The sequence below is a fragment of the Melanerpes formicivorus genome, unplaced genomic scaffold, assembly GCF_026170545.1.
Source record: "Melanerpes formicivorus ecotype bairdi unplaced genomic scaffold, bMelFor1.0.p_v2 SCAF_20, whole genome shotgun sequence".
In the NCBI taxonomy this organism is placed as follows: domain Eukaryota; kingdom Metazoa; phylum Chordata; class Aves; order Piciformes; family Picidae; genus Melanerpes; species Melanerpes formicivorus.
In genome coordinates, this window is record NW_027142372.1 from 13354478 (window position 1) to 13380833 (window position 26356).

Here is a 26356-nt window from a genome sequence, read left to right on the forward strand (position 1 = left end):
TGACGTAACTCACGCAACCTTTGCAGCTGCAACTCCCTCTAGAGCAAAAAGCCATGTTTGTCAATATGCCTGAGTAGGATTAGGACTGAAAAGAAATAATTTTTTAAAAAATTTCCCAAACTACAAAACAGTTCATTATTGAAAGCAAATGTTTCATGATCCGTGTGTGGCACCCACGGTTGAATAGATCGTTAGCTAAACTTCCAGTCAGCATTCCACATAAGCATATGTTTCCTTCATAAGTGCTTGCACAAGTTTGCCAGCAAGCTCGGTGACTTAACTGGAAGTATTTATGCACATTGTGCAATAAACAGGGCCAAGGAAAAGCAGTGATTTTTCTAGAGCCTTAACTTCCTAATCATATGCATTCCCAACTGTCCTATGCAATTTTTAGAGTTCTTACTGCTCTGGAAATTTTCCTCCATATCAAATCTTCAACAGAAAACCACTGCAACTGTCACACACTGTTAAGAGCCACTCATAATGGCATTTAGTACAGTTCTTTCAGTTTTCTCTTTGTGCTTCCCTGTTACAGCCTAAGTGCATATGTTCTCAGATCTAGTTTGAGAACATCCATAGGTCAAGGATCACACGCAGCAGTTTGCATGCAGCCACCATGGTTTTGAGAGTAGGAGAAGTTAAAAGTGTGGATATGGGCAGTGCAGTGTCAGCTGGCCCTAGTGCCACTGAGCAGACCCAGGCATGTCCAATTTACTACTATAGCTGTAGTGCATTAATGAACAACATGGACCAGAGTGAATTCCCGTCTGCTGTCTTCACAACACACACTCTGTGCTGCATGAATGGTGCCTGTAAATTAGCTGACAGCTGAAGATCGATACAGAGAGAAACCAGCTAAATAAAAGCAAGTCCTGGTAGAAAACATTGTAAAGATCTTGAGGGAGCTCATAAAAAACTAAGAAAACAGGTGCTGACAGTGACTTCATGCAGTTCAGATCTGACTTAGAACTATTCAGGCTAATTTTAGTACAATGGGCTCAAAGTGTTCATCTGGGTATAGAAGTCCCTCCAGCACTGGGTTCCCAGCATTGCAGCAATGATCTGTGCATGGGACAGTGCCCTCCAAAACCCTGAGAAACATCCCTGCTCAAAACTCCCAAGCTTTGTGTGCCCTGTTCAAGTTCATCTTTCAAGAATATATTCAATTATTGTAATATTTTCAGCATTTTATAGAGTACTGTAAAGCCAGAAAAACGTACTAACCTCTATTTATTTCCAGCAGTGATCTAAGATTCTCCCTAACTGAAAACAGATGTAGGAAGACATTCCCTGCCTCAGAGGTCTTATTACTCCTAGCAGTTAGAATTATTTACCAGCTACAGGATGCTTCTGTATGTGGTGTAAATAGGATGGAACTTCAATAATCGCCTTCTCCTCTCTATTCCTCCCCAAATAGGTTGTTTGGAGATAGGTTCTGCATCTCATTTAATTTTAGAACAAGAGGGACATGCTGTTTGCAGAAACCTTCTGGTCAGATCTGTTTGCTTATTTCTGGTCTGTGGGTGGGATGGTGCTCAGAGCATTTCAGCTGAAGGAAGCAGGTGGATGCCAGGGACCTCACTTTCCCTGCTGTACTAATTTCCAAAGACTGAAATAAACATAAAAGAAAGAAACACAGCTCACAAAAGGTGTTCAAGCACATGAAATGAGTTCAAAAGCCTCCTGGAGGGAGAGTTTTCCTGAACAAAGAAGTTACAGTACTAAAGGAGCAATATTAATTAAAAAAACCTTAACAGTAACTGCTGGGGGACACTTAACAGGAGCCTGTCTTCCTGGAATTCACAAAATATGGCCATGGGTGGAGACTGGGTAAGGAGTGAGAAGTGCTGGAATTGCTTCTATAGGAAGTATTTTTAAAAGATAGAATAATTTTTGTGGGTATAGCACTGGGTTTGTTGCAGCAGGAGTTGCACACTTGCCATAAGGCATGATTTCTCTAGAGTAGATTCAAGAGAGCTGAACCACACTACTGAATTTCATCCTAGGAAGCCCAGTGTCTTCCTCATTTTTTGTTAGCATTGTTACAGTACTAATTATTGGTAATGATGAGACATAGTATTGATTGTGATCTGAGCCCACTTTCCATTGCACTGTAACCCCTGTGTGGCTTCTGCATCGTATCACAAAAACCTAACACCAACTAGTGATTTTGGTATTTTGATTACTAGGGCCCCCAGTTCAAAGTATCCTCAGGTATACTTGGTATTCCAAATGCTACATGCACCAGGGGTGGTTTAGGTTGGATGTTAGGAAGAAGTTCTATACAGAGAGAGTGAGTGCCCATTGAATGGGCTGCCCGGGGAGGTGGTGAAGTCACCATCATTGGAGGTGTTCAGGAGGAGACTTGATAGGGTGCTTGGTGCCATGGGTTAGTTGTTTAGGTGGGTTGGATTGGTTGATGGGTTGGACATGATGATCTTGAAGGCCTCTTCCAACCTGGTTTATTATTATTATGTCAGCATGGAGGAGTGTATAATTCTCTTCACCCTAAGCTGAACAAAATTTTGCATCCACCTAAGAAACCAAACTACTCCAAAACTGAAGTAATCAAGTTCATATTACTGAAAAATAGTCTTAAAAAATAGGTCCCCTGCTCCAGGCCAGCAGATGTGCCTAAGTGTTCAACCTGCATCCAGGTTGTTGTCTGCTCACAACTGCAAGAGGTGGAGATGCAGCTATTCGTGATATGGAACACAGCAATATGCTTTCAAATCCCAGAGCAGGGTTAAAGGAACTAAATACATTGTATGTGAAATGAGTAAATAAATCTCAAGAAATGGAAGTAAGATGAGTAATAATGGGAAAGACTTTCAGCACACACATGCATGGACCAGTTCATAGGAATATTGTTAATTGCCTTTCAAAGGCCACTTTATTCTATTAAGTTCGTCCTCAGGAGACTCAAGACTTCAGGGCCAGTGGGGAAGACTGCAAAACCTAGCCACATTTATCACATTTAGGAACAAATAGAAATTGATTTTTATTTATCTTATGAACCAAAACCTCTGTTATCTTTCTCTCCCAGTATTTAATCCTTTTCTTTTTTTCCCTAGCACTATAAATAATGAGACACACCAATTAAGCCGAGGGTAACCTTCTAAGAAATGAGAGATAAATACCATGACACCAACTTAAGTAAGCAGTACATGTAATTTCTCTTGTGTGCAAGCATTAATGAAGATTACATGACAGTTTTAGACTTATTGCTGTGACCAGGCAAGGTATAAATTATGATAGGTCCACGTGGATTACAGATGATTTGAAGCAAATCATAGGCATTAACTTTAATAAGGTGCTTTGTCTCTTTTAAATGCCACTCTTACTTTCTGTTACAGCAGCTACTAAAAATCAATGATCAAAGACTTTTGCATGCAAGAGAGCTAACCTCTGGATCTTCAGCCAAAGGAGCCCATGCAACCAGAGCCACAAGTCCATCTCCCAGACTACCCTTCTGTAACACACAGCATCTGCAGTAGTTCCATCAACAATCTACATCTAACCCACACACACAATTTATTTTTACTTTTAAACTCAACTCTACAAGAGTCTCTCTGAAAGCTACAGTCAGGCTTTGCAGTATCCTGCATACTGCTAGATCTAGCAGGGCCACATGAACAGCAAAGCTAAAAATATAAGGCCGCAAAAGAGATTGAAAACTGAATCAAACTACTTATTATACTTTCAATAACATAGCAATAGTTCAACCCAAGCCTCAGCCAGCAATCAGTAAAGTCAATGAGAGCTGTTTCACTGAAATCAAACAATATATGATTAGGTCCTCACAGAATCATATTCAAAATTGCAAAGACTTTCAGGTTGATATCTAAAAGCCTATTTACCCACTGGAATTCTGCAATGAAGGTACTGTAAAACAAAAAGAATCAATACATAATTCAGTATAGTGGAAATATTACTATTAAAAGTAATTAAATATAGCTCAAAGATTGTGGAGAAAAAGAATTAAATCCCTCATTGCTTCAATCATGCTTTCCTGACTTGTACCAAATATACTGATTTAGACTACAACAACAACAGCAAAAAAGAATTCCAGATTCCAGAATGGAATCTCTGACACAGTGAAAGCAGTAACAGCATTATTTTGCAAAGGAGGTGGGGAAAGCTCCTAAATCTCCAAATAAATTTGGGGCTTGTGGTCTTATATTAACTTGAAATTTACTTTTCCATGCAGCATGCCAGGACAAGCCAAGAAAGTGCTTCTTAAATTAGTTTGCCAGTTGTGCTTTCAGGCTAGCACTGTCACTGATAGTAACTATTGCAATTCTTTGTCTTCCCAACAGGTTGGCAGAAAAAAAATCTAAGTGCTGCCTCACACACCTTACCACCTCTCTGTCAAAAGTTAATCTGAAACTGATTTTACTTTCTAAAGGTAAAACAGAACTGCATAAAATCAGCTACAAATAGCATTCACAGATCATTGTTCAGCACTATCTATAATTCCTGTAATCAATACATGGGGTTTTCTACCAAACATTTGGAAGCTCCAGATCAAAATAATCAATGATATTTCTATCTTACTTAGGGGGAAAACACAAATGTGTATTTCCTATCAATTTTGTTTCAGTTCCTGTAATCCTTCTAATTAGATTTTTTAGCACAATATTGGGAGGGATGTACACAGAACAATATTTGCATTTGTTACGGAACATAAGACTTTGGATAGTTCAGTTTTGACAGCAGAATCACTGGGAATGCCATTGTCAGCTTCAGCATGGCAGAAAAGGAACTTTAAGATCAGGTTCACTGATCATAAGCAAATGAGATACTTCTAATACAGAAATTTTTTAAAGAGAATTTGGTTTACCCCCTTCTTTTAAGGAAAGATTTTGTCATTGCTTTCCTATCTGAAGTCTCTGAAACAAATACAGCCGAGGAAGTTCATGCTTGGTACATCCACTGATTTCATGGAAATCAATCATTATCACTTCAAGTAGAGATTTTAAGCTTTGTTCTGAAAAAAAAAAAAATTTAAAAAGAATAAAAAAAAATCAAGTGAAAGAGCAACCACACTTATCTCCTGCTGGCATGCAAGAGAGCAGGTCCAGGTAGCACTGCTGCATAATCTCCTTCTCTTTTGCTAACATTGCTCTTAACAAAGGAAGCCAGATAGCAAATAAATCAGAGCATGGCTTGCCTATAATCTATTCATGAACAAGGAGCAGATGATGTGCAAAGGAAGAGATGTTCAGGATCCTTCAAGGGCATCCATGTTGCTTTTCTCATTTCAGAGCAACATCGAAGTCATTAATTTCACTGCAAAATTTCTGCTGTCATTTATCATTAATAATGATCACTTTAGGGCATTCCAGAGAGGATATGCAGTCTTGTGTTCTACGGAAATCAATTTACTGACACCATTAGAACTATGCAAATAATTTATTTTTGGTTCAGCTGTCAAGCAGAAAGTGTTGAGGAAAAGGGCTCCACCAGAATCAAATTCCAACGAAAAATCCATCTCTTGCCAATATGAAATAACTCAAACATAAAAAGTTGTTCGATGCCCCAGAAAGCCTTCCTTTTGACTAAGGTTGGATCTCTAACAAATGTAGGAAAAATATGTAAGGTTCCAGAATTACAAAGCTCTAAGGTGGAGGAGGAGGAAGAGCTGTGATGTTCATGTACCCTGTAGCTCCAATATTTCACCACGAGCTGGAAGCTGCTCTGCTTGCTCAAAGCTATTGGAGCCTACTATCCCCTCTTCCTTTTAGAAAAATCTCCTAGCCAGTGAGCTATGTCAGCCCCTTTTGTTGGAGCCATTTCAGTTGCATCCAATTCATCATTGCAGGAAAAAAGAAAAGGAAAAAAAAAGGCAAATCACAGGAGTGATACTTTAGCATGGGGCTTGAAAATCCACAGAATAAGGTCGCTCTCCTCTGCTTCCTGCTGAAACAAATGTTGAATGTTTCTACATACTTTGAAATCATTATATTCAAGTATCTCCTGCACACAAGCCAGCTCCTTGATTACTTATTAAAATACCTCCACTTATGTTTTAAATTACTAGTGCTTTTCAGTTTTTTACTTCGTTTCTTTTTTTCCCCAGCCATTAAGAAAATATAAGCACTGGACTGAAACAACCACCTTCACTCATGTGGAGATGGGCAAACTACCAGGCTATGGAGTAACTCATCTAATCCACACAAAATTAATCCCTTTAAAGTATAATAGTTGTAACAGAATGAAGAGGCAAGAGAAGGGTACGGTGGGGGCATATCTGCATAGTTAAAAGGTTTTGCTCCCCTAGGTATATGGCATATGAATTCTTGTGTGAAGCTGGCTCTCACTGGCTCTCTCCCACCACTGAACTGGCAATGCTCTGTTAAACTCGCACAGATACCTTCAACAGAGGACAAGCTGGAAGTGGAGGCTGCTAGTGGGTTTTCTAAACCTCCACCTTCAGCAGGAAGATTGAGTTATAGACCTGCTACTAGAGAGCAGTATAAATAGTAAAGCTAGACAGAGAAAAAATTTATGACTTACCTGTAATCGATCAATTCCAGTCTTCTCACATTAAGACCAGCTTTTAATCTCAGTTAACAAATATTTATGTCTTTATTAAACTTTTAAATCTGTCAGTTCTCATGGGGGTAGTGCCAGTTGTTCTAGAAAGGGCTACCCCTCCAACCCACCCTTCCTCTACAGGAGCCCTGCCAGCAATCTGACTTCCTCAGGCCCTTGCCTATATACCACACACAACAGGACATGGTACCAGCCTTGTCTACTTCTTTTCAGTGCTCATCCCCATACAGAACGTCCTTAGATTTCAGAGATCATTAAGAGAATATGAAAAAGACCAGTCTGAATTTGTTTGTTCAGCTGCTTACAATCCAGTAGCATTTGCAGCTAGAAAGAATGAGCGTTTTAGCCCAGAGTCACCCAGGAAAACCAAACTTCAGCAGAAACAGCACTCATCTGTGGAAGCTGACCTTGGTATATTTACAGATTTGAGCATAATCACTCCATATCATCTGTTTTGGTGCAGGAAACTCATGTGTTAAGAGAATATGCATGCCTTTTCTTTGTATGGTTGCCTTGGAAAGAGTCACCTTACAGTTCTGCAATTACCAAGCCTTTTCCAAAGGAGAAACATTATGCTGAAGCTGATAGAATTTAGGCCTATGGCCCACCAAAGAAAAATTTCCAATTAGAATGTTGAGGGAACTTAAAGTGCTGTTTAAACACGTTGCTAAACCAGTATCTAAAGCATAGCTATGATGTCAGAAAGAGTTAGTCAAATGTGCCCAGCACTCAATCATCATACAAGTAATTTAATTTCAATTAATTATCAGCACTAACTGTAGTTAGTATCAAACAGTTCTGGGAAATGGTGCTGACTTCTAAGAACAGTAGTTCACAGTGCTGGATGCCTGATATTTCCAGAAGCATTACTTTATTATTTATTATTATTCCAGAAGATTTATTATCTGTTAAAGCTTCTGTATTTCAGTTTATTCCAACTCTATTGGAGAAGCTATTAAAGACAGTGTCTCAAAGAAGAGAAGTGCAAAGTAATAACATATTTTTTAATAAAGCTTCTTATTTTGATTCAGTCGACAGAAGCTGCTGTTCTATTATGCCAAAAGCCTTCTGCCTACCTGCATAAGAGCTGACATTTCTCAGAAGAAACAACAGTTCTTACAGAACATTTGGAGTGTTGTATTTTATTAATCAGAAGAGTGATCAGCTCCATTATTAAAGACAATTTTAAACTATTTCCTGTGTCACAGACCTAACTTTGAAAAATTTAAATGAAATTAGTTCTCTGGTTGCAAATTGCCTTGTGCAAATCCCACAATGCTGCTCTCAGTTTTCATTTTTCCACGTCCTATTTTCTGCTGTCACATCTGAGTTGTTTACAGGTTGGCCTCGATGATCTTCAAGGTCTCTTGCAACCTTAGTTATACTGTGATATTGTTTCTTCACAATTACAAGCCAGGCTGAATACCACTTTTACCTGGAAGAACCAAGATTAAAAACAAGGGGGAAAAATACCCCAAACAACAAACCAACCAACCCAATAACTAACTAACTAAATAAAAATTCCCAAAGCAAACCAAATATGGGTTCTTAGGCAATGGAGCTCATGGCCTTTTTCTTCACCCACAATTAATCTCTGGGAAGCTCTCGGACCACAATACTTCACGACAGTTAATAGTTGCCTTCCTACATGCCATACCACTTTTTGGCATCCAGCATCACATTTGACACCAACTCACACAGTGGAATTAAAGAAGCTCCCTTATGCTTCTGTCAGGCCTGCATGGTCATCAGGCCTGCATGGTCTTCAGGCCTAAGTACACCTTTGGCCAACAGGCATGCAACTGAGCATTGCACACCCAAAGAGAGGAGCCATTCTACTACAAATATCTCACCCCCTTCCTCAAGCACTAAGCCAGCAGAAGATGCCTCTTCTTCAATGTAAACAGACCAATTATTGGAATTGTGCTGTTCCCCAAAGCAATACAGATTATTTTTAACCTTAAATGTACCTGTGAACCATTAGGTTGTTCAAAGCCTGAATCCTGGAATGTTCCATTCTCAGAAACCATTATTCACTCTTTCCCCTTTTTTTCCTCAGCAGGTCTGACATATAGTATTATGCATCACAAGAATAGTCACATCTTACTAACAGCAGATATAGGGAATGTGTTATGAAACATAAGATCAGGTCTAGTCATGAGGTCTGTGGTGACAGGTTGAACTCGATCTTTGAGGTCTCTTCCAACCTTGGTGATACTATAATTAATGAACAGTAGACTTGAGAAAGCAATGCTTCACCTCTCCAACTAAGAGCAACTAAAGGTGACACAGGCAATGAAAAAAATGGGTTTGGTCAGGAACTTACCAATTTGGCACTCAAATATCTTCAAATTTGTTTAGTACAGGGTATAAACATAATTCATTTTAAGTATCTGTATGTCTACATCTTCAATACAGCTTTGTAATAAAAGAGTAACATTAAGCTGTGCTTTGAATTACATTAAAGACAACAGAAGACATGGAACACACTTTTAATCACCTTTCCATGATTATAGAACTGCAAAATACTGTGAGCTGGCAAACCATTACTGAGGATCTATTTCAACCAAAATTCATCTGTATTTGTGACCATTTATCATGCTGCACACAGCTGGGACCCAATGCTGTTCCCTATTTCATGCTCCAACAGTGCCTCTGCACTGACATTCCTATGCAGCTCAGTCATGGACTGTCCTACTCCATTCCTTTTAAACCCCATGTTGTTCTTTTGTGACTCTCGGCAGGAGAAAGGAGCACTTGGACCAGGATGCATGGTTGTCTGAATACTTACACCTGCTGCAAAAACAAGGAAGGAGAGGAGACAGAATAGTGACAAAAAGAGAATCAGAGGGAAAACTGGACACCTGGAATTTCCTGAAGAGACTGTACTGGGGAAACAGGCTCTAGATTTAGACATCAACATTTCTCATATGGATTGTATAGTATTCTTTATTCGAAGCTTCACAGCAGGACTGCTTTGACCAAGGCATGATAGAACCATGAAAAGATTCTTCTGCAAATTGTACAGCATTTTTGTATGAGGAGCAGAAGATGAATACAGAAAATTTAACACACTAGTGTCGCTTTGGTGTCCACACTATTGTATTTTTATGGTTTTTTCCCCAAAGTGTGCACACTATTTTTATAACTCCTTGAATTTAGCCTCCTGCTATATTCATTTTTAAAGCTGAAGTTACATTTTTGTATAGGTTGGTGTTAAAGTTTTATAAAGATCAAATTATAGTGGTCTCCCTACTGCATTATTGTAGGAATTTGGAGCTGGCTCTGTAATTAAAATTTCTGCTAAATAAAGTCTGCAGGAGTCCTACTTTTAACCAGGCAATTTGGTTTTCTAGCAAATCAGAGCACATTTTCTGTTGCCACATATTCACCGCCACACAAAAGAAGGTAAACAAACCCCACAGGCCTGAATGCATTTACCCAAACAATGTTTCTTAGCAGCACAGTTAGTAGAGAAAATAACTATATTCCACTTATAGAATATAATGTGAATAGAAATAAAATTCACCTATTTTTTTACAATCTGCCTTCCAGTACTTTGTCAAAAATTGCAGGATGGGACAACTCAGTTCATACATAAACCTATGTCCAGTCAAAGTGTTCAAACTGCTGTTGATAAGGGACAGAGAAGAGATGAGAAATGTGTCCTTCAGAAACAGAAACCTCAGTCCCTGGCTGCAGAATGGTTCTGAACATCAATTTGGTTATAATTTACTCCAGTCCAACCTGTATTTAAGTTCTGGTACTTGCTTCCAAGCCGCCCACAGCTTCAGCAATGAATTTCTCTTTTCTGTTGGCTACTCCAGAACTGCTTCTGTTTTCCTGCTACTTTAAAGACTCCTCAGTTCTGCTTCAGTTCTCTCCACAGCCAAGACAGAGAGATTAAACTAATTTTGTTGTTTTTTTTTAAAGAAAAGAAAGAAATAAAACCTTCTATTTAAAGTGGAGCTCCTGTCTAAAAACCAACATCCCAGATCGCTATGCAAGTCACCTTAAAGGCTTTCTTGGGGGTTCTAAATTTTGTTGCCACCTTGTTTAAAAAGATGGCCCCTTACAAGCAGAGTTTCTTTAGACAATTTCTTATTTCAGCAAATCCTACCATTCACAATGTTTGATTTTTTTTTTGAGGGATTAAAAAACCACAACCAAACATTTTAGTTAATAATCACATCACAGAACATGACATGCACTTGCTTCACCATCTGCAGCTTCACTTGTCTACCCCAACAGCAGCAGTAGGTACAAGGCACACAAATATGCACAAAGTCATTCTAAAATGATCAGGGTTTTCAGAATCAATCTACCAAAAAAAGTTCTTTCTTTTCCTTCTCTAGAGGCAAGAGGTCAGGTGGATAAGCTGAACAGAATCAGAAGACAAAATCATGACCACTAGCCTCCAGATAGAGGAAAATTTCAGAGAGACTTAATGAGTTTACTGTTTGTGTCACTTATTCTCAAAGCCAGTCTGGGAGACCATATGCCACAAGAAAGCTATGCAAAAATGAGATGTGTCCATTAAAGCAGATGCATACAGACTGCTCTGTCCAGAAAAGACTGCTTTAAAGAAGAAAAAGGAAAAGAAAAATTCTAAGCTGAAGCATGAGCATAATTATATTAGAAAAGTTATAATTTGATTTGGATTAGCAGCTAAAAGCTAATTAATTGTGACCTGCATCTACAATTATGTTCAAGAATACTTGCATGCTTTAAAATACCGCTAACTTAAATGAAATTCTGTGTTTAAAGAAAGACTTAACTTCCCATACTCCCATTAATTTTTGCTAAATGTCCATGCTGCACTTTGAAATGTAATGGAAAACGTTAGCTAGTCATGATTCTTTTGAACAGTCCTTTCCTAAGATACTCAAATTAAAAGTTCTGTCAGAAATGCAGTCTGTGAAAACATAAAGTTATATACTACAGAAATGCATTAGCATCTCAGCATGTAGTAATTTGTGTTGTATCAGTTTGTCAGTTATGAACAAACCCCCTGATGAAGCTGGGCTGATGCTGAGGCCTCTTTGTCACAAACCTGAGTTCATTTGCCCCTACCCCTGATTTCCTCAGGAACATGACCTTGTTAGATTGCATTGGCTATAAGCAATTAGTGTCAGACTTTGCTTTCTGAGTTTGTCCAAAGATAAGAGCCCTACTTTTCTCCTAAAAAACAGATTTTGGCCTTCTAACACTCTTATACATCTACAGAGGACAAGGATACCTCTTGTCATGCATTGTTAATCAGTTAGGGAATAACAGTTTAGTTAATCTGATTATTTTTTGGTTTGGAATTGCTAACTGGAAACAAACAGAAGTCTTCCACTGCAGCACCTGGGGACATTATTAATATGAGGTTTGCACCGCACTGAGCAAGAAACCCATCCTGCTAATATTGTGCAGCTGGTCATTGATTCAGACTATTAGAAGAGCAGCTGGTATGCTTCAGCCAACCAAAGCCTACACATATTTCAAAGAAAGTATTATCTGCAAAACATTATGGCTCCTGGAAAGTCTCCAGAAACAAATCAAATCTCAGACTAATTCATCTTCTACTTTTGTCTTCCTGCATCCAGACCGACCCATTAAGAGAGCATTCACTGTCACTAAAAAGATCCTCACCCAATTTTATTTATTTCTTTTTTTAACAGTAGAGTTTTGTGAGTTTTCCTCAACAAAATAGATAAGATACTTTATGAGTTTAAACCTTTATTTCCTCCAACTTGGAAGTGCAATATCAAGAGGAGCATTCACCAATACATATAGTTTCCCCTTCTTTACAGGAGCTGAGTACATCCCTGAAAGATGTACAGTGCTGAAGATGTTTTTCAGTCTAAATAATTCACATTGTTCAGTCTAATGTCTTTACCTTTCAAAAACTAGTTTAATAAAGTGTATATGCATAAAAATCAAGCACTCTGTTTTAAAGTCATTTCCCTTCATGTCCTGTTAATAAGCTGACATGTGCTGTTTGAAAGGCAACTCTCTGGCCACCTGGCACTCAACCACCATTTTTTCCTGTTCTGTTTTGCTTTAATCATGTGTGAAAGCAGTTTAACAGATGATATGATACCCTGTTATGTTGCAACATCAATCCACATCTATTCAGAGACACATCTGAGATGTTCTTTCTGTATTACTTAGTCACAATGTATATTTGCCATACACATGCAGACAACTTTTTTCCTCTCTGTGAGAATTTGGCATCAAACCTCAATTAAAAAGCAAGGCCTTAGGTAACTAAGTGCACAAGAATCTTCACTTCGAAGATCCACCTCGTTCTGCCTCCGTGAACATGATATAAAGTTCCCAATCTCCCACTTCAGAAATTATTTCCACAATTTCTCACCCATTTTGCATAGCCCTGGATATTTCATGGAATTTTAGTAACACAAGTTTGGCTTCCTACAGCCATTTGAATGGGAATCATGTGATTAAGAAATATCCCCAATGTCTGGCTTCAAACCCTAGCCAGTGTTTCTGTCTATATGGCTTAACAGAATCCCAGATCCTTGGTGGCCTTAATCATATATCCAACTGGCAGAACTGAAGTCCTAGTATTCAAGTTCTATACATGGGTATGTGCACATTAGGATATACTTCAAAGTATAAATAAATGTTTTGCTACCAGAGTAGAAAATTTCAACACATTTCTGTAGAGCTGATACCACATGTCAAACACTGGAAATAAGTCATTTTTCAACATTTTCTTGAATACATTTCTTAACACAGTGAGTGATTTATGTGAAATGAAAGTAATTTTAAGATGTTTGTAGAATGTCTTCATCTTGAAAAGCCACAACTGTCTTTCAAGAAGTATGTACTACAAATGTGTACACCTGAAGAGGTGAAAAATCCACAGTTTTCTTGCTGTTTCCCAAAAGTCTAGCTACTTTTCCCTGCACGAAATTAAGACCAAAATTTTGCCTCACTTGAACATGTTCATTTGCAAGCTACAATTACCAGTTACTTATAGTTCCAATTATCTAAAACCTGTAATATGCAGCATGAAGTGGTAACACCAGCACATAAATCTCGTGTTAAAACTCTCTAGAGGTTTTGGCCTATTATAGTACATTGAATTAGGCTGCCACATTGGCTCTATGTGAGCTGGAAAAAAAGTGGAGCAAGAGGAGATGAATCAAGCCCATATGACAATACACACTGTGCATCAGAATAAACAAGAGAGTAACAGCAGTAACATTGACAGCGTGAAACAGCTAGAGAAAGAGGCCATCTGTACAAATGGCATGGTAATGAGTGGAAAGGGTGGATATGATAAATCACAAATCTCACAGGGCATCATCTGAAAATCAATAGGAAATGTTTGATGTGTGAATCACTGGCACTGTGATCCATGTACACACATGATATTGTAATAGTAGGAATGGTCTTCTGTGATCTTTCCACAGGCATTATCCAACAAAGGAGGTTACAGCTTTGCTAGACAACAGAAGAACTGCCTTTAAGCATTAGCAAGCAGACTCTTGTATTTTATTATTTATGAGTAAACAAGGATTTTCAATCTGATTGATAGAAAAGTCTTTGTTAAAGTCTAAGGAATAAAAAAGTGCACAAATGCAAAGACAAAGCCCTGATCTTGAGCAGCCCAAGCTCTGAAACATGCAATCTATCACGTAAGAGATGGAAGAGGTCAGCCATTAATTAACATCCAAATTAAAGCTTTTCAAGTAAGGGTCAAAACTTCCTTTGTTTTGACATTTAAATCACCATCAATGTACTCCACAGCTTAGTATTCACAGCACATCACCTAATGTTTTATGTTAATTGCCTCAATTTTTCAAGTGCACTATTTGATTCACTGTCAATTAAAAAGACCCCCAAAAGCCAAGACTCGTGTATGTTAAGTATAAACATGATTAATGTAACACAATTACATTTCCACATCTAAAGAGTCTGATTAGGAACTTTCTATCAGCTTGGCATGACAGAGCATTGTGACTTCCAGCAACCTGTCAGCCTTGCCAAAGACAAGCTTCACAATGGGGAAGAATTTCACGGCCACAAGTGTTTCAGAAAGGTGTGAAACCTGTAGCTAATTGCTATCAATTATCATTTTATCAAGAACATAACAGTCTTTGTGATAGTCTTTATTTGCTTGCAGAAAATGGTCTAAGGTTTAAACAACAACAACAGCAAAAGTCATGAAAAATACCCAACAGTAACACAATTACTTGGTTAATTAATAATTATGTGGTCAGATCCTCTAATATTTCCAGATAGTGACTCTATGAATCCTCTCCCACAACATTAAGGGATGGTTTAAGAAAACTACACTTGAGGGAAAGAATTGGGCAGACCAAATTTAGGATAGCAATGCCTGCTTTTGTTTATGGTCATAAACCCCACAAGTTATACAAAGATAAAGGGGTCTGATGAGGAAAAGGCTCAAAATTAGGAAAAATAAACAACAAAATCAGCAAGATAAATTTGTCTAAGTCTGGACGTCTCTGTTACTTGAGATGCAATAGTACCCTCCACCCCAAATAAAAAGCAGTTCATCCTGAAATAAATGAGGTAAAAAACTAAGAAATGGTTCCAGTGAAACCAACAAGAAGGAGGATATGCCTAAGCAGCCTCCACTGATGTTAATTGCAAATGCTCATCTTCTAAATTGGCTTTGACAGGGTCTTGTACAAATCAGGATAAGAAAAAAATGGTAACAATTCTCTACCCTCAGTTTGGGCTTTTCTCCCTTCTTCCCATCAGTGACTGTAACACATAATTAACATAATTGTATGTAGAATTAATACAGGCATAAGAACCAGCCATAACCTATATTTAATTACAAGGGAGATACTAGCAATTAAATGTACAGTAGGTTCCTGTTTAAATTGAAAGAGGAAGGGGGAGGGGAAGAAAAGTAAAAAAAAAAAAAAAAAAAAAAAAAAAAAAAAAGACTGCTTTATTGCACTTCAGAAAAGAATTAAGGAGCTCCTAGGATTATCAAGGACTACAAAAACAATCACTGCTATAGGCCTGCTTTGCATATTCGCTCTATCAATTTACACAGCCCTGGTAAGCCTCACATTGCAAACCAACTGCTAAATTACACCACTCTTGGGTAATGGGTATCAAAAGATGCAAGAGCATGTAAAGTGTATTCAAACAGACAATTAAAAATACCAATTCAGTGGGTAGCTAAAATGATGAAACTGTGCAGAGCTTTACTGCTGCTGCATGAAGGACATGCTGTTTACAAGTGATTGAATTAACTAGAATCAGGCATTGAGAGTCTGCCTTTGTTGAACATTACATATTAGGCCAATTTAGTGTCTGCTTATTAAAATAATTTAATTCCAAAGATTGTTTCCAGGCATTTCTAAATCTCCTCCTGCACTTTCTTCCTCTTCACAGTAATGATGGTGTCTTAATTATTGTGCTAGTTTCACACTAGTGTGATTTGCTTGGTCACCGCAGAGCAACCCAGTCAACTTTGGCTTAACCAACTCATCATTTAAGTGTTTGAGAAGGCAAGCACAAATAAACAGGACATCCAGACAGACACACTACAGCCTCAAAGTTCCAAAGCAGATGAAGAATATAACAAATGTTATCTATATCAGCTTGCCACTAACTCATTAATACAGCTTTTATTTACAGCAGTTTGCAACTTCTAGTGTTTATTAAATCTATTATGATTCTTATAACATAAGAATTTCTACTTTTAACTATGTAGGAATGGTGTGCTTGCCAACTCTTTAAAGTACTAATTCCAAATGAACAAAAACTGCTTAAAGAAATTTGAAGTTTGAAATCTCTCTTCTAAACAGAACGGCAGTCTCACATACCTGTGAACAGCATTACTACTGAAGACATAAATTTCCTCTGAAAATATAAGTTTCACTAAGTAAGGGCAAAATTATTAGTCTGAAAGTGTTATCCCAAAAGATATCAAAGGCTGAATTACTTAAGTTTGAGAGTAATTTCAGTAGATTCTGGCACCTAATTCTGACAATCCATTTTGAAAGGTGAATGTTGCTTTAAAATGAGTGTGTATGGATTACACTTCCATCCAAACATGTACCAGTGAAAATATATCAATATAGAGTAGTAGTATCTGGAGGGAACTAAGATGGGAAATATGTGCATTTAATGAGTAGTATTGCTTTGCATTACTTAGTTTCACCATACTATCACTATGCATCACATTGGGGGAACTAGGTATTGTACATAGGCACCAAGCAATACTGTCTCATGCTGCATTACTCAAAGAATTCCTGTTTAAACAGTAAGCAACCAAATGCAACAAAGAAACTCTTAGTAATATGTATCACGTGTAAGAACTTTGGTGTGCCTGGAATGGCAGCACTAAGTGTCAGTTTTGTGTGTTCACAATCATTGACAGTTAGATAAGGTACTACATTAGTACGACAGTCCTGAAGTTCCAAAGCTACAGAACTGAGTGAACATATAGTACCACTGGCTCACTAAAATATTTTGATGAACTAACACCAGGATGGTTACATCTCCTTCAGTTTAATGCTTTGAGTATTTGGTGCCAGACTGGATTCTATGATGTGACATCTGGTCATTGGAAGTATTACTGAATATGTCAGTTGTATGAGACACACAGTAATAATTTGGTACTACTGATGATCAAACTTCATCCAGTGTCCTCTGAATTTCATGTAAATACTTGGACTTGCACCAGCTTTGAATTAAACTTCTAAGATGTAATCTACTAAGTCTGAGTTGCAGAGATGAGTTAATAGTCCTGACTTCCAAGATTATAGGAAAGGCAGCAAAGGGAAAAAGAAATTAAAAGTCAGAGTGTATTTGCTTTTTAAAAAGTCAATTTCAAGTCTTTATGATACTTCTATTACCCTAAATGTTTATATGTAGCATTTTGTCATCTCTAATAAATGGAACAGAGTAAATTCTTCAGGATTAATACAAGAGAACCCAGAGAGAATGGTGGCAATGCTTGAAATGCTATGTGCAAAAAAAAAAATGTTTTCTGATAAATGGCAGCAGTGACAAGAGGACATAAATAATTCTGAATTTTACACAGTAGTAATATAGGAGAACAACATACGGTTCAGAACTGGTTGGTCCTCTGCGAATTCAAATGGCTCCTCAATATAAAAAACCTTCTGCTGGAATCCAGGGACACATTCTAAATCTTCTGCACATGCAAGCAGCAGAACCTGAGGAAAAAAGGAAATGGACTTTTAAACATGCTCTTATGCATTCATCATGTTGGCTTCTGGAAGTGATATTTGGTTTAGGTTCAGCACTCATAAAACAAAATATTGCATCAATGCTCATAAAACCAAGTCATAGAATCAATAAGGTTGGAAAAGAGCTCAAGGATCATCAAGTCCAACCTGTCACCCAAGACCTCATGACTACTAAACCATGGCACCAAGTGCCACGTCCAATCTCCTCTTGAACACCTCGAGGGATGGTGACTCCACCACCTCCCTGGGCAGCACACTCCAATGGCTAACAACTCTCTCTGTGAAGAACTTCCTCCTCACCTCAAGCCTAAACTTCCCCTGGAGCAGCTTGAGACTGTGTCCTCTTGTTCTGGTGCTGGTTGCCTGGGAGAAGAGACCAACCCCCACCTGTCTACAACCTCCCTTCAGGTAGTTGTAGATAGCAATAAGGTCTCCCCTGAGCCTCTTCTCTAGGCTAAACAACCCCAGCTCCCTCAGCCTCTCCTCATAGGGCTTGTGCTCGAGGCCTCTCTCCAGCCTCATTGCCCTTCTCTGGACATGTTAAAATATCACATCACACTTCTTCAAATCTTGCTAAACAACATTTTATGTAAGATTTTTGATTGTACATATGTGGGCTAGAATAGAAATTACAGAATAGAAGCTTTCAAGGCTCAATTCAGTTCAGATTATCAATAAAGGCAATAAGTGGTCTTTGGGAAAGCATAGAATGCAGTGTTGCTCTCACTAGTCACTAGTGAATACAGATGGGCTTAAAGGTATGCTTAAATTAAGCACTTCTAGGTTGCTTTAAATAATTGAAAAAATAGGACCTGCAACCTTATTTTCAGTAAGTTGGCCACCAAGTAACAAAAGGAATTCTTTATTCAAGGGTTTCACATCACAGACATCTCCCTTATAAAAGAGCTTCTTTGCTAATGTAAAATTTAGCTTTTTATTCCTTTTTTTCCTTTTCTGAGCCAGTTTGTCCATTTTCCCAGCTAGCAAAAGTTTGTTTATGCCAAGTGAAGACTGAAAATGAAATGTGTGCATCACAATGGAGGTGGATCTGAAGGTTAAAGTTGAATACAGTTTGTATTGCTATTGGTATGTGGTCACCAAACTTCCCTGTCATCACAGAAACACCTTAACAGAGGAAGATGCTTAAAAGCAAGATAAAAATGGTTGGAAATAGGTACAATGCTAATTGCAGTCTCTGAAGTTTGGTGTTCTATCCTGGAATAGAGTCAACAACCTGAAAGGCTACTTTTCTTGGCAGCTTTTAAATGAGAGCTTGGAGGTAAGAGTGTCCAAGAAGGAGGCAGCAAGAAAAAAAATGACTAAGAAGCTTAGAAGGTTAAAGAGAGGTAAAAGGAAATAAATTTAAAAGTGGGAAAAGTCAACTCTGTATTTTCCAACTTATTTCCATGTAACTGCATTTTCATGATTATTTTTCTCTTCAGAATTCCCAAAGGTGTTTTTCAAAACCTGACTTTCAGCAGGTGTACAGACTATACTGATATGAAAACTATTATGGTCCGTCTACTGTTTCTTGGGCAGCCAAAAAATATCAAGGGCACATGTAGTGACCAGGAAGAAAATGGCCAGACATTGCATTTCTAAATGATATTTGCTCCAAAATTCAAGTGAACCTGCTCAGATGGGCCTCTTTACTCAAAACATCCTCAACAGGTGATTGTAACTTTACAAATAAAGATAAATGCAAAATGAGGAGAACTTCTTGCCTACACCACACAGGTGAATGCTGAAGACTCCTTTCTCCTTCACGAGCTCATCTAACAAACTCCACTCTCAATTGACCCAACCCAACAGCAGTGCCTCGCGCTTTCCTCAGTTCTGTCTCCACCACATTTATCATCTAGATATGCTGATCTTGATTCTAGAGAGATGTCCTGGAAGATTTTAACATCTGCATGTTTTCCTCTTAGCCACCCCTTTTAGTCCATTTGTTAAATACGAGCAATCCAGTATCTGCTCTCTCCCTTCATGCACTTCACAGTCACAGTACGTTTTATGTGATCCCATTTATAAAAAGTGAAGGCAGCAGTACCCCACCTGGTCTGTGTTAGCTCTTATGGAAGCCAACTGTTAAATCATTTGTTTCATGTCACTGACATTTGCTATAAAAGCTTGGCTAGAAGTGCTAGCAGACTGTGAGAAATGGCCAGAATATTTCATGACAACTAAGCTGATAGTAGTCAAATGCAGCAGATGGGCTCCTTCCATGCTGACCTGCTCTATGTTTGTCCCTTTGCAGGATTAACCAAGACAGACAATAAATACTTAGAGTAACACACCAAGCAAGGTGCCATACACTCAACTACTTTTTGCTTCAATACATCCACATAACAAAGCTTTAACACAGTGTTTAATTCCCCGTTCAATTATTAACATTGAGATATTGATTTTATTGGAGATCCTGGACTTCACAGAGGTTGAGAAGTGGGAATGCCTCCTTCAGTCTTCCAAGGCATCTGTGACCGTTTGAGGCTGTGCCTTTAAGAAAGGGACAGTGCTGGGACACTCTGGCTGCAAACAAACTGATGTATTCAGAGGCTGTCCTGAATACTGTGCATAAAACCTAACTACTGAATATATAAACCAGTAGCCTTATATGCATTTAAAAGGTCACATGTGCAGATATAGAGACATTTATTTTCTGCACACATTGGCTGTATGCACAGGTGCATTTTTAAAGCACCTATCTTTCTGAGTCCTGGTGTAAAGGAATGAATATGTATAAAAATGCAATCACAGCAGTAGGAAAACTCTTTCTGTCTCAAGATGCAAACCACAACTGATCCAGACTTAAAAGTCCACACCAGAAAAATAACCCAAGCAATATACACTGAAATTTAACTATAAACAACACTTTCCCTATAGGATTAAAACAGCAAGAGACAAATCCTGTTCTGATTTCCCACTTACTGGCATCTTAAAGTTGAAAATCTTGTCTTATGAAGCTAGAAGTGAAAAGCTTGCTTTGGATATCAACTATGTCACTACCCTGAGAAAAGGCTATGTCTACTTTATTGGATTTGTGACAGTGTAAGTTGACTTGGAAATCTAAGCAATCTAAATAGGTCATGAGTTAACTTCTGTAAGCCTGCTAGAGAACCTTCACATGATAGAGATGTAGCAAATAGAAAATGACCTTTACTCCCTTTCACATAATTACAAGACTAAGGCTTGGCCTCGCTGTGAAATGGAACATTTTATTCCAGTTGTGCAATTCCAGACACTTTCTTCTTCTGAATGTGTCAGATGAGATGTTAAATTTGTCACCACACTTAGAGGTTTCAATTAATTATCTTTTAAAAGCACAATTATTCTTTTAATTCATTTTTCTCATGATGAAGCTTCTTCTGTTGAACTAAATGTGTATCTCATTAAAATAATTTCTGTTGAGTCCCTTCACTTTGGGGGAGAAACGTCTTTAAAAATATCTGAAAAAAAATAAGCCAAGCAGATACATGTTGAAAGCAAAGAGAATATTGTTCAGAGCAGAATACATTCTGAAATTAAGCACCATGTAGGTTTAGTAATTTTTTATATAATAAAAGGGCTTATGGGATGACAGTTTCTTTTAAAAAAATACTTCAGTTAAATACATTGAAGGCAATGTTAAATTTCATACATGTAGAATCATAGGGACACAGGACAATCATAGGATGTCAGGGGTTGGAAGGGACCTTCGAAGATCATCAAGTCCAACCCCCCTGCCAGAGCAGGGCCATAGAATCTAGCACAGGTCACACAGGAACACACAAAGATGGGTCTTCAAAGTCTACAGAAAAGGAGACTCCACGACCTCCCTGGGCAGCATGTTCCAGTACTCTGTGACCCACACAGTGAAAAGGTTCTTCCTCATGTTGAGGTGGATCCTCCTGTGATACAGTTTATATCCATTGCCAGTGAGAATATACAAATAGAATAAACTTAATTTTTATTTAGAATAAACCAAACCAGGTTGGAAGAGACCTTCAAGATCATTGTGTCCAACCCATCAACCAATCCAACCCACCCAAACAACTAACCCATGGCACCAAGTACCCCATCAAGTCTCCTCCTGAACACCTCCAATGATGGTGACTCCACCACCTCCCCGGGCAGCCCATTCCAATGGGCAATCACTCTTTCTGTATAGAACTTCTTCCTAACATCCAACCTGAACCTCCCCTGGTGCAGCCTGAGACTGTGTCCTCTTGTTCTGATACTGGGTGCCTGGGAGAAGAGACCATCATCCGCCTGTCTACAACCTCCTTTCAGGTAGTTGTAGAGAGTGATAAGGTCACCCCTGTGTCTCCTCTTCTCCAGGCTGAGCAACCCCAGCTTCCTCAGCATCTCCTCATAGGGCTTGTGTTCCAAACCCCTCACCAACTTTGTTGCTCTTCATACGTTCATACTGTTCATACGTCTAGTCAGGTAAGTACTGGGGAATTAGTACAAAAGGCTCCTTCACCCACTGCTAAGGAAAGTGTCATATTCTTGAAAGAATATGACAATTATGCAGCAAAAATTCATTTGCTCATGAAAATCAAAAGCGGGAGAAGTCTGAAAAGCAAATCAGGGAGTCATGACTACTCAGACCAACAGATCCTATATTCACTGATAAATCAAAGGTTTTCATACCTACTGCTTTTCCAAAATGCACCATGTGAACACCCATTTTTAATACCCTGAGAATTTGTCTTCCTGAATTGATTACAGTCACTATAAGGAAATGTCACTAGTTCAGGTAACTCCTGTGCAAGTTTGGTCACTGGGCTAGAACTACACATCTGATGAGGTATCAAACCTTTGAAACATCTATAATTTAGTTAATAGAATTGCATGCACATGCTACTGACCTCAACATTTGCACTGAAAGACACTCACATAGAACATGGATTAGAAAACAAAAGAAGATGGCAATTTTCTACCGTACTGCAGAGGAAATTTATACATGTCCTGATGTTAAAGCACCTTTGGGTATTGCCACATTTCAAAACCTAGGGGTTTTCTACCTCCTAACTGATGACTGAAAGTCAGTCTGAAATGACTTCCCAAAGCATTTCAAAATCTTTATGTTATTTTTGACTCACCCAGTTTTATCACATGAAGCAACTTCATTCAGATTTGACTGGCAACATCCTCACTCTAGAAATTAATTTTCTCACTTTTTACTGTAAACACTCATATTTTCATCAGCCCTGCCTATATGAGATGAACTACAACAAAAAGGGAAGCTTCAAAATATTAATTGCATTTCATAGACATTCTTATGGTATGAAATTCATCCATTATTTAATTAGAGAGGCAAAGTCACCTATGAAAATCATCTGCCCAGACATGAATTGTACACATAATAAATACAAACAAATCTCATTTCCTAGAAGGATATTCTGATGGACTACAGTCTGCCTTTGACCTAAGGATAATACCTTCAAATGCAAACAAGGCAACACAAAACCACACAAAAGAAGAGCTAAACCAGAAATCACTCATGTTTAATAATAGGAATAACCCCCAAAGTTCCAAAATTATGATCTATTTCATGAGAAATCAGAAGTTTGTTGTGGTTTTTGCATTTGTTTGGAGTTTTTTTTTGGTGGGGTTCCTTTGGAAGTATGGGTTTTGAGGGTTCTTTTTGATTTGACTCATTTAATTCAGTGAGTACTGAAGATTTATGCTTCCAAGCTGTTCTCTGAAAACATGAGAACCAGAGACATTGTTTTGAATATGAAAACTTCATATTTTCATTTAAAATATGGTGATCCTAACAGGTAAGAAGCAAGAGGAAAAGTAATCATAATAAAGAAAGCTACTAATGCTGAAAAAAATCCCATATGACAAAATATGTTTATTATGTAGACCAAGATCTTTGAATTTTAAAACCCTTTCTATCTTCCTTCTGTCTTCTATCTGCAGTTGCAGACCCACAAAAAAAAAAAAAAATAATCATAGAATAGAATCAATTAGGTTGGAAAAGACCTCAGAGATCATCAAGTCCAACCTGTCACCCAACACCTCGTGACTAACTAAACCATGGCACCAAGTGCCACATCCAATCCCCTCTTCCTAAACACCTCCAGGGATGGTGACTCCACCACCTCCCTGGGCAGCATATTCCAATGACGAATGACTCTCTCGGTGAAGAACTTTCTCCTCACCTCCAGCCTAAACTTCCCCTGGCGCAGCTTGAGACTGTGTCCTCTAAAATAATGGAACCTTGCCTTCACTGAAGCCAGTAAGAATTGTTCATTGATTTCAGGTTTTCACTCAGGATTTAAAAGAAGTAGCTATTTAAATGAAATTAACAGAGGGATACTTAAACAAAATCTAAAAAGAACTGCTTTAAGTAAGGCTCTGATTCTGCATTATGCAGACTCCAATTAGAGTGTCAGCAGGTCCTAAGGCAATTGTTTCATCAAATCACATACAGGCTGGACATGAAGTTCTCCTTGTCTTCTGCTGGTTTTTTTTAACAGCAATTTGAATAGAAAAAAAAACACCACAACAAAAGTCTGAATATCCTATTCTCTGATTGGCATAACTAACTGAGGTATTAATATAACATAAAAGTGTGTTGAATTCTTTACCTCTGAAAGTGATTTCATTAAATATAACACACACTTTTACTACAATCTACCATGTAGAACACTATGCTTTGGGGAACTGTTTACTTAATATTTATTTTGGAGGGAAAGTTTTCACTGGGTTGGGTTGTAACCTCTTCTTTTTATCAGGAAAGAGATTCAGAAGAAGAGTGTTCACGACCTCCACAGCTCTACCTCTACATCTGATAGTGAATTTTAGTCATTTTGGTAAGAAATGCTATTAAGATTTGGCATTAAGATTCTTCAAGGATGAAAAATTTTCTTTTAAGAGGCCCACAGACCCATTTACTACATAGCTCTGTCCTGAAAGTGAAAGTCACACTTGGACTACTGAAGAGTGGGCAATGAAAATGCAAATTCGAACGACTTTATGGGCTCAAATGAATTCAGTTCTCCTGTCACTAAGCAGCGTGACTGTGGTAGGTAACCATTAACTGGAAACAAAATATGACAAACTCTTTTTGTGAGACTACCTGGCAGAGGAGCTTTCTTTTTATGAGCACTTCCCTTATGAATGTACGCTTATTGTAAGAGTTTTATTGCTTATTCAGTAAAAAACATGTATCTTCCATGACACTGGAAATGCATTAAGTTATCCAAGAAGCAACTTCTTAGCACTACTGTCTGAACAGACAGCTACTTTCCTTCTGAAATTGAAGATCTCTGAAAGAGGCACCTGTCAGTTTTAGGATATGAACCCAGGGTCTGTGCAGAACCCAAAGCAATTCCATAGTCTCCACTGCTTGGGGTGAAAGATAATATGAGAATCTTACTAAAAGTTATGGAAGCACTTCTGTGGTACACATATTTGAAGCAAGAGTTGTGATGATTCTTCTGTCCCCAGGCACTGACCTTCCTGGAAACCAGAGGGTTTTTCACTGTTCTTCACCCAGTCATGTCTGCTGCCAGAACCCAAGTCACTAGGTCACTGAAAAACTGCCCACAGAAGAGCATAGCCAGAAAAACATGTCTGGGTGTGAGACTGCACCACAGGCTGAATAAGCTGCCATAAATCTGCACCCTAAAACTGAGTGTAACAACCCTTACTAGCATCTTCCATATATCAGAACTTCAGGTGGCTGAGTTCCCTTGACCTGGGAACCCAGAAAAGCCATATATAGGCCTAGGAAGAACCACCTCTGGTGTCACAAGCAGGCACAACATACAGTCTTCACAGGATCACTTGATCCTGATCATAAATAATTCTTTCTGCATTCCACAGTCATGGATCCTTATTCTGATAGTCATTTCATAGCTTCCAGAATTCATTTGTTCATGGTTAATTTATAGCCCTTTATTCTTGTACAAGTTTTGACTCAAAACCTAACCTTTCTTCTCTTTAAGTCTTCTGTTTATTAGACTAGACAAACCAAGCTCTTTCAATCTCTCCCTATAGGGATATATTCCCTTGGTCATCTCAGTAACCTTTTATTGTGCCTGTATAAGTTTGTACATATGCAAAATACACAAAGAATCCCAGATAAGCATTCTGCAGGGTCTGCTAAGTTGTAAATGTTTCCTTAAGCTTGAAATATGTTCCCTAATGATTCCCAAAATGTAACTTTTCCTTTCAAAAGTTGTTGACATTCTGATGGATCACACTCATTCTAAAATTAACTGACACAAAGAGCTGAAAAATTTGACTCTGATGGAGATATTGCCAACATTTAGCTATGATAACGTTAAGCAGCTTTTGCAAACAGTCAGGATTCATCTTTATCAAATACAAACACAGATGTGAACCTTCATGCATTGCTAACTCCATGCCGCTTCTGACCAGAGGGGAACCAACTCTGCTTACAAGTAGCAGGCATTGTACAGCACAGGGCCCAAGATTAACCTTTCCTCTCAATAGAGCTTGCTAGCTGAGACTCAGGATTTGCCAACAGGTGATGGCTACCAGGCTCAAGATGGCCTGTGCCAGTATGGCTCAGAGTGCAGGATCCATTTACTGTTTCATCTACACAGACGTATCTGAGT

The 26356-nt window shown here is 38.3% G+C and overlaps 1 protein-coding gene across 2 annotated transcripts in view; it reads right to left on the minus strand.

Annotated features, from left to right (window-relative positions):
• CDH13 (cadherin 13) overlaps positions 1-26356 on the minus strand; it is a 517521-nt gene that overhangs the window by 396603 nt on the left and 94562 nt on the right. For both annotated transcript variants that reach the window (XM_068150857.1, XM_068150856.1), the window contains exon 2: positions 17633-17744. In XM_068150857.1, coding sequence (XP_068006958.1) covers positions 17633-17744 — 112 coding nt within the window. The remainder of the gene's footprint in view (positions 1-17632; positions 17745-26356) is intronic.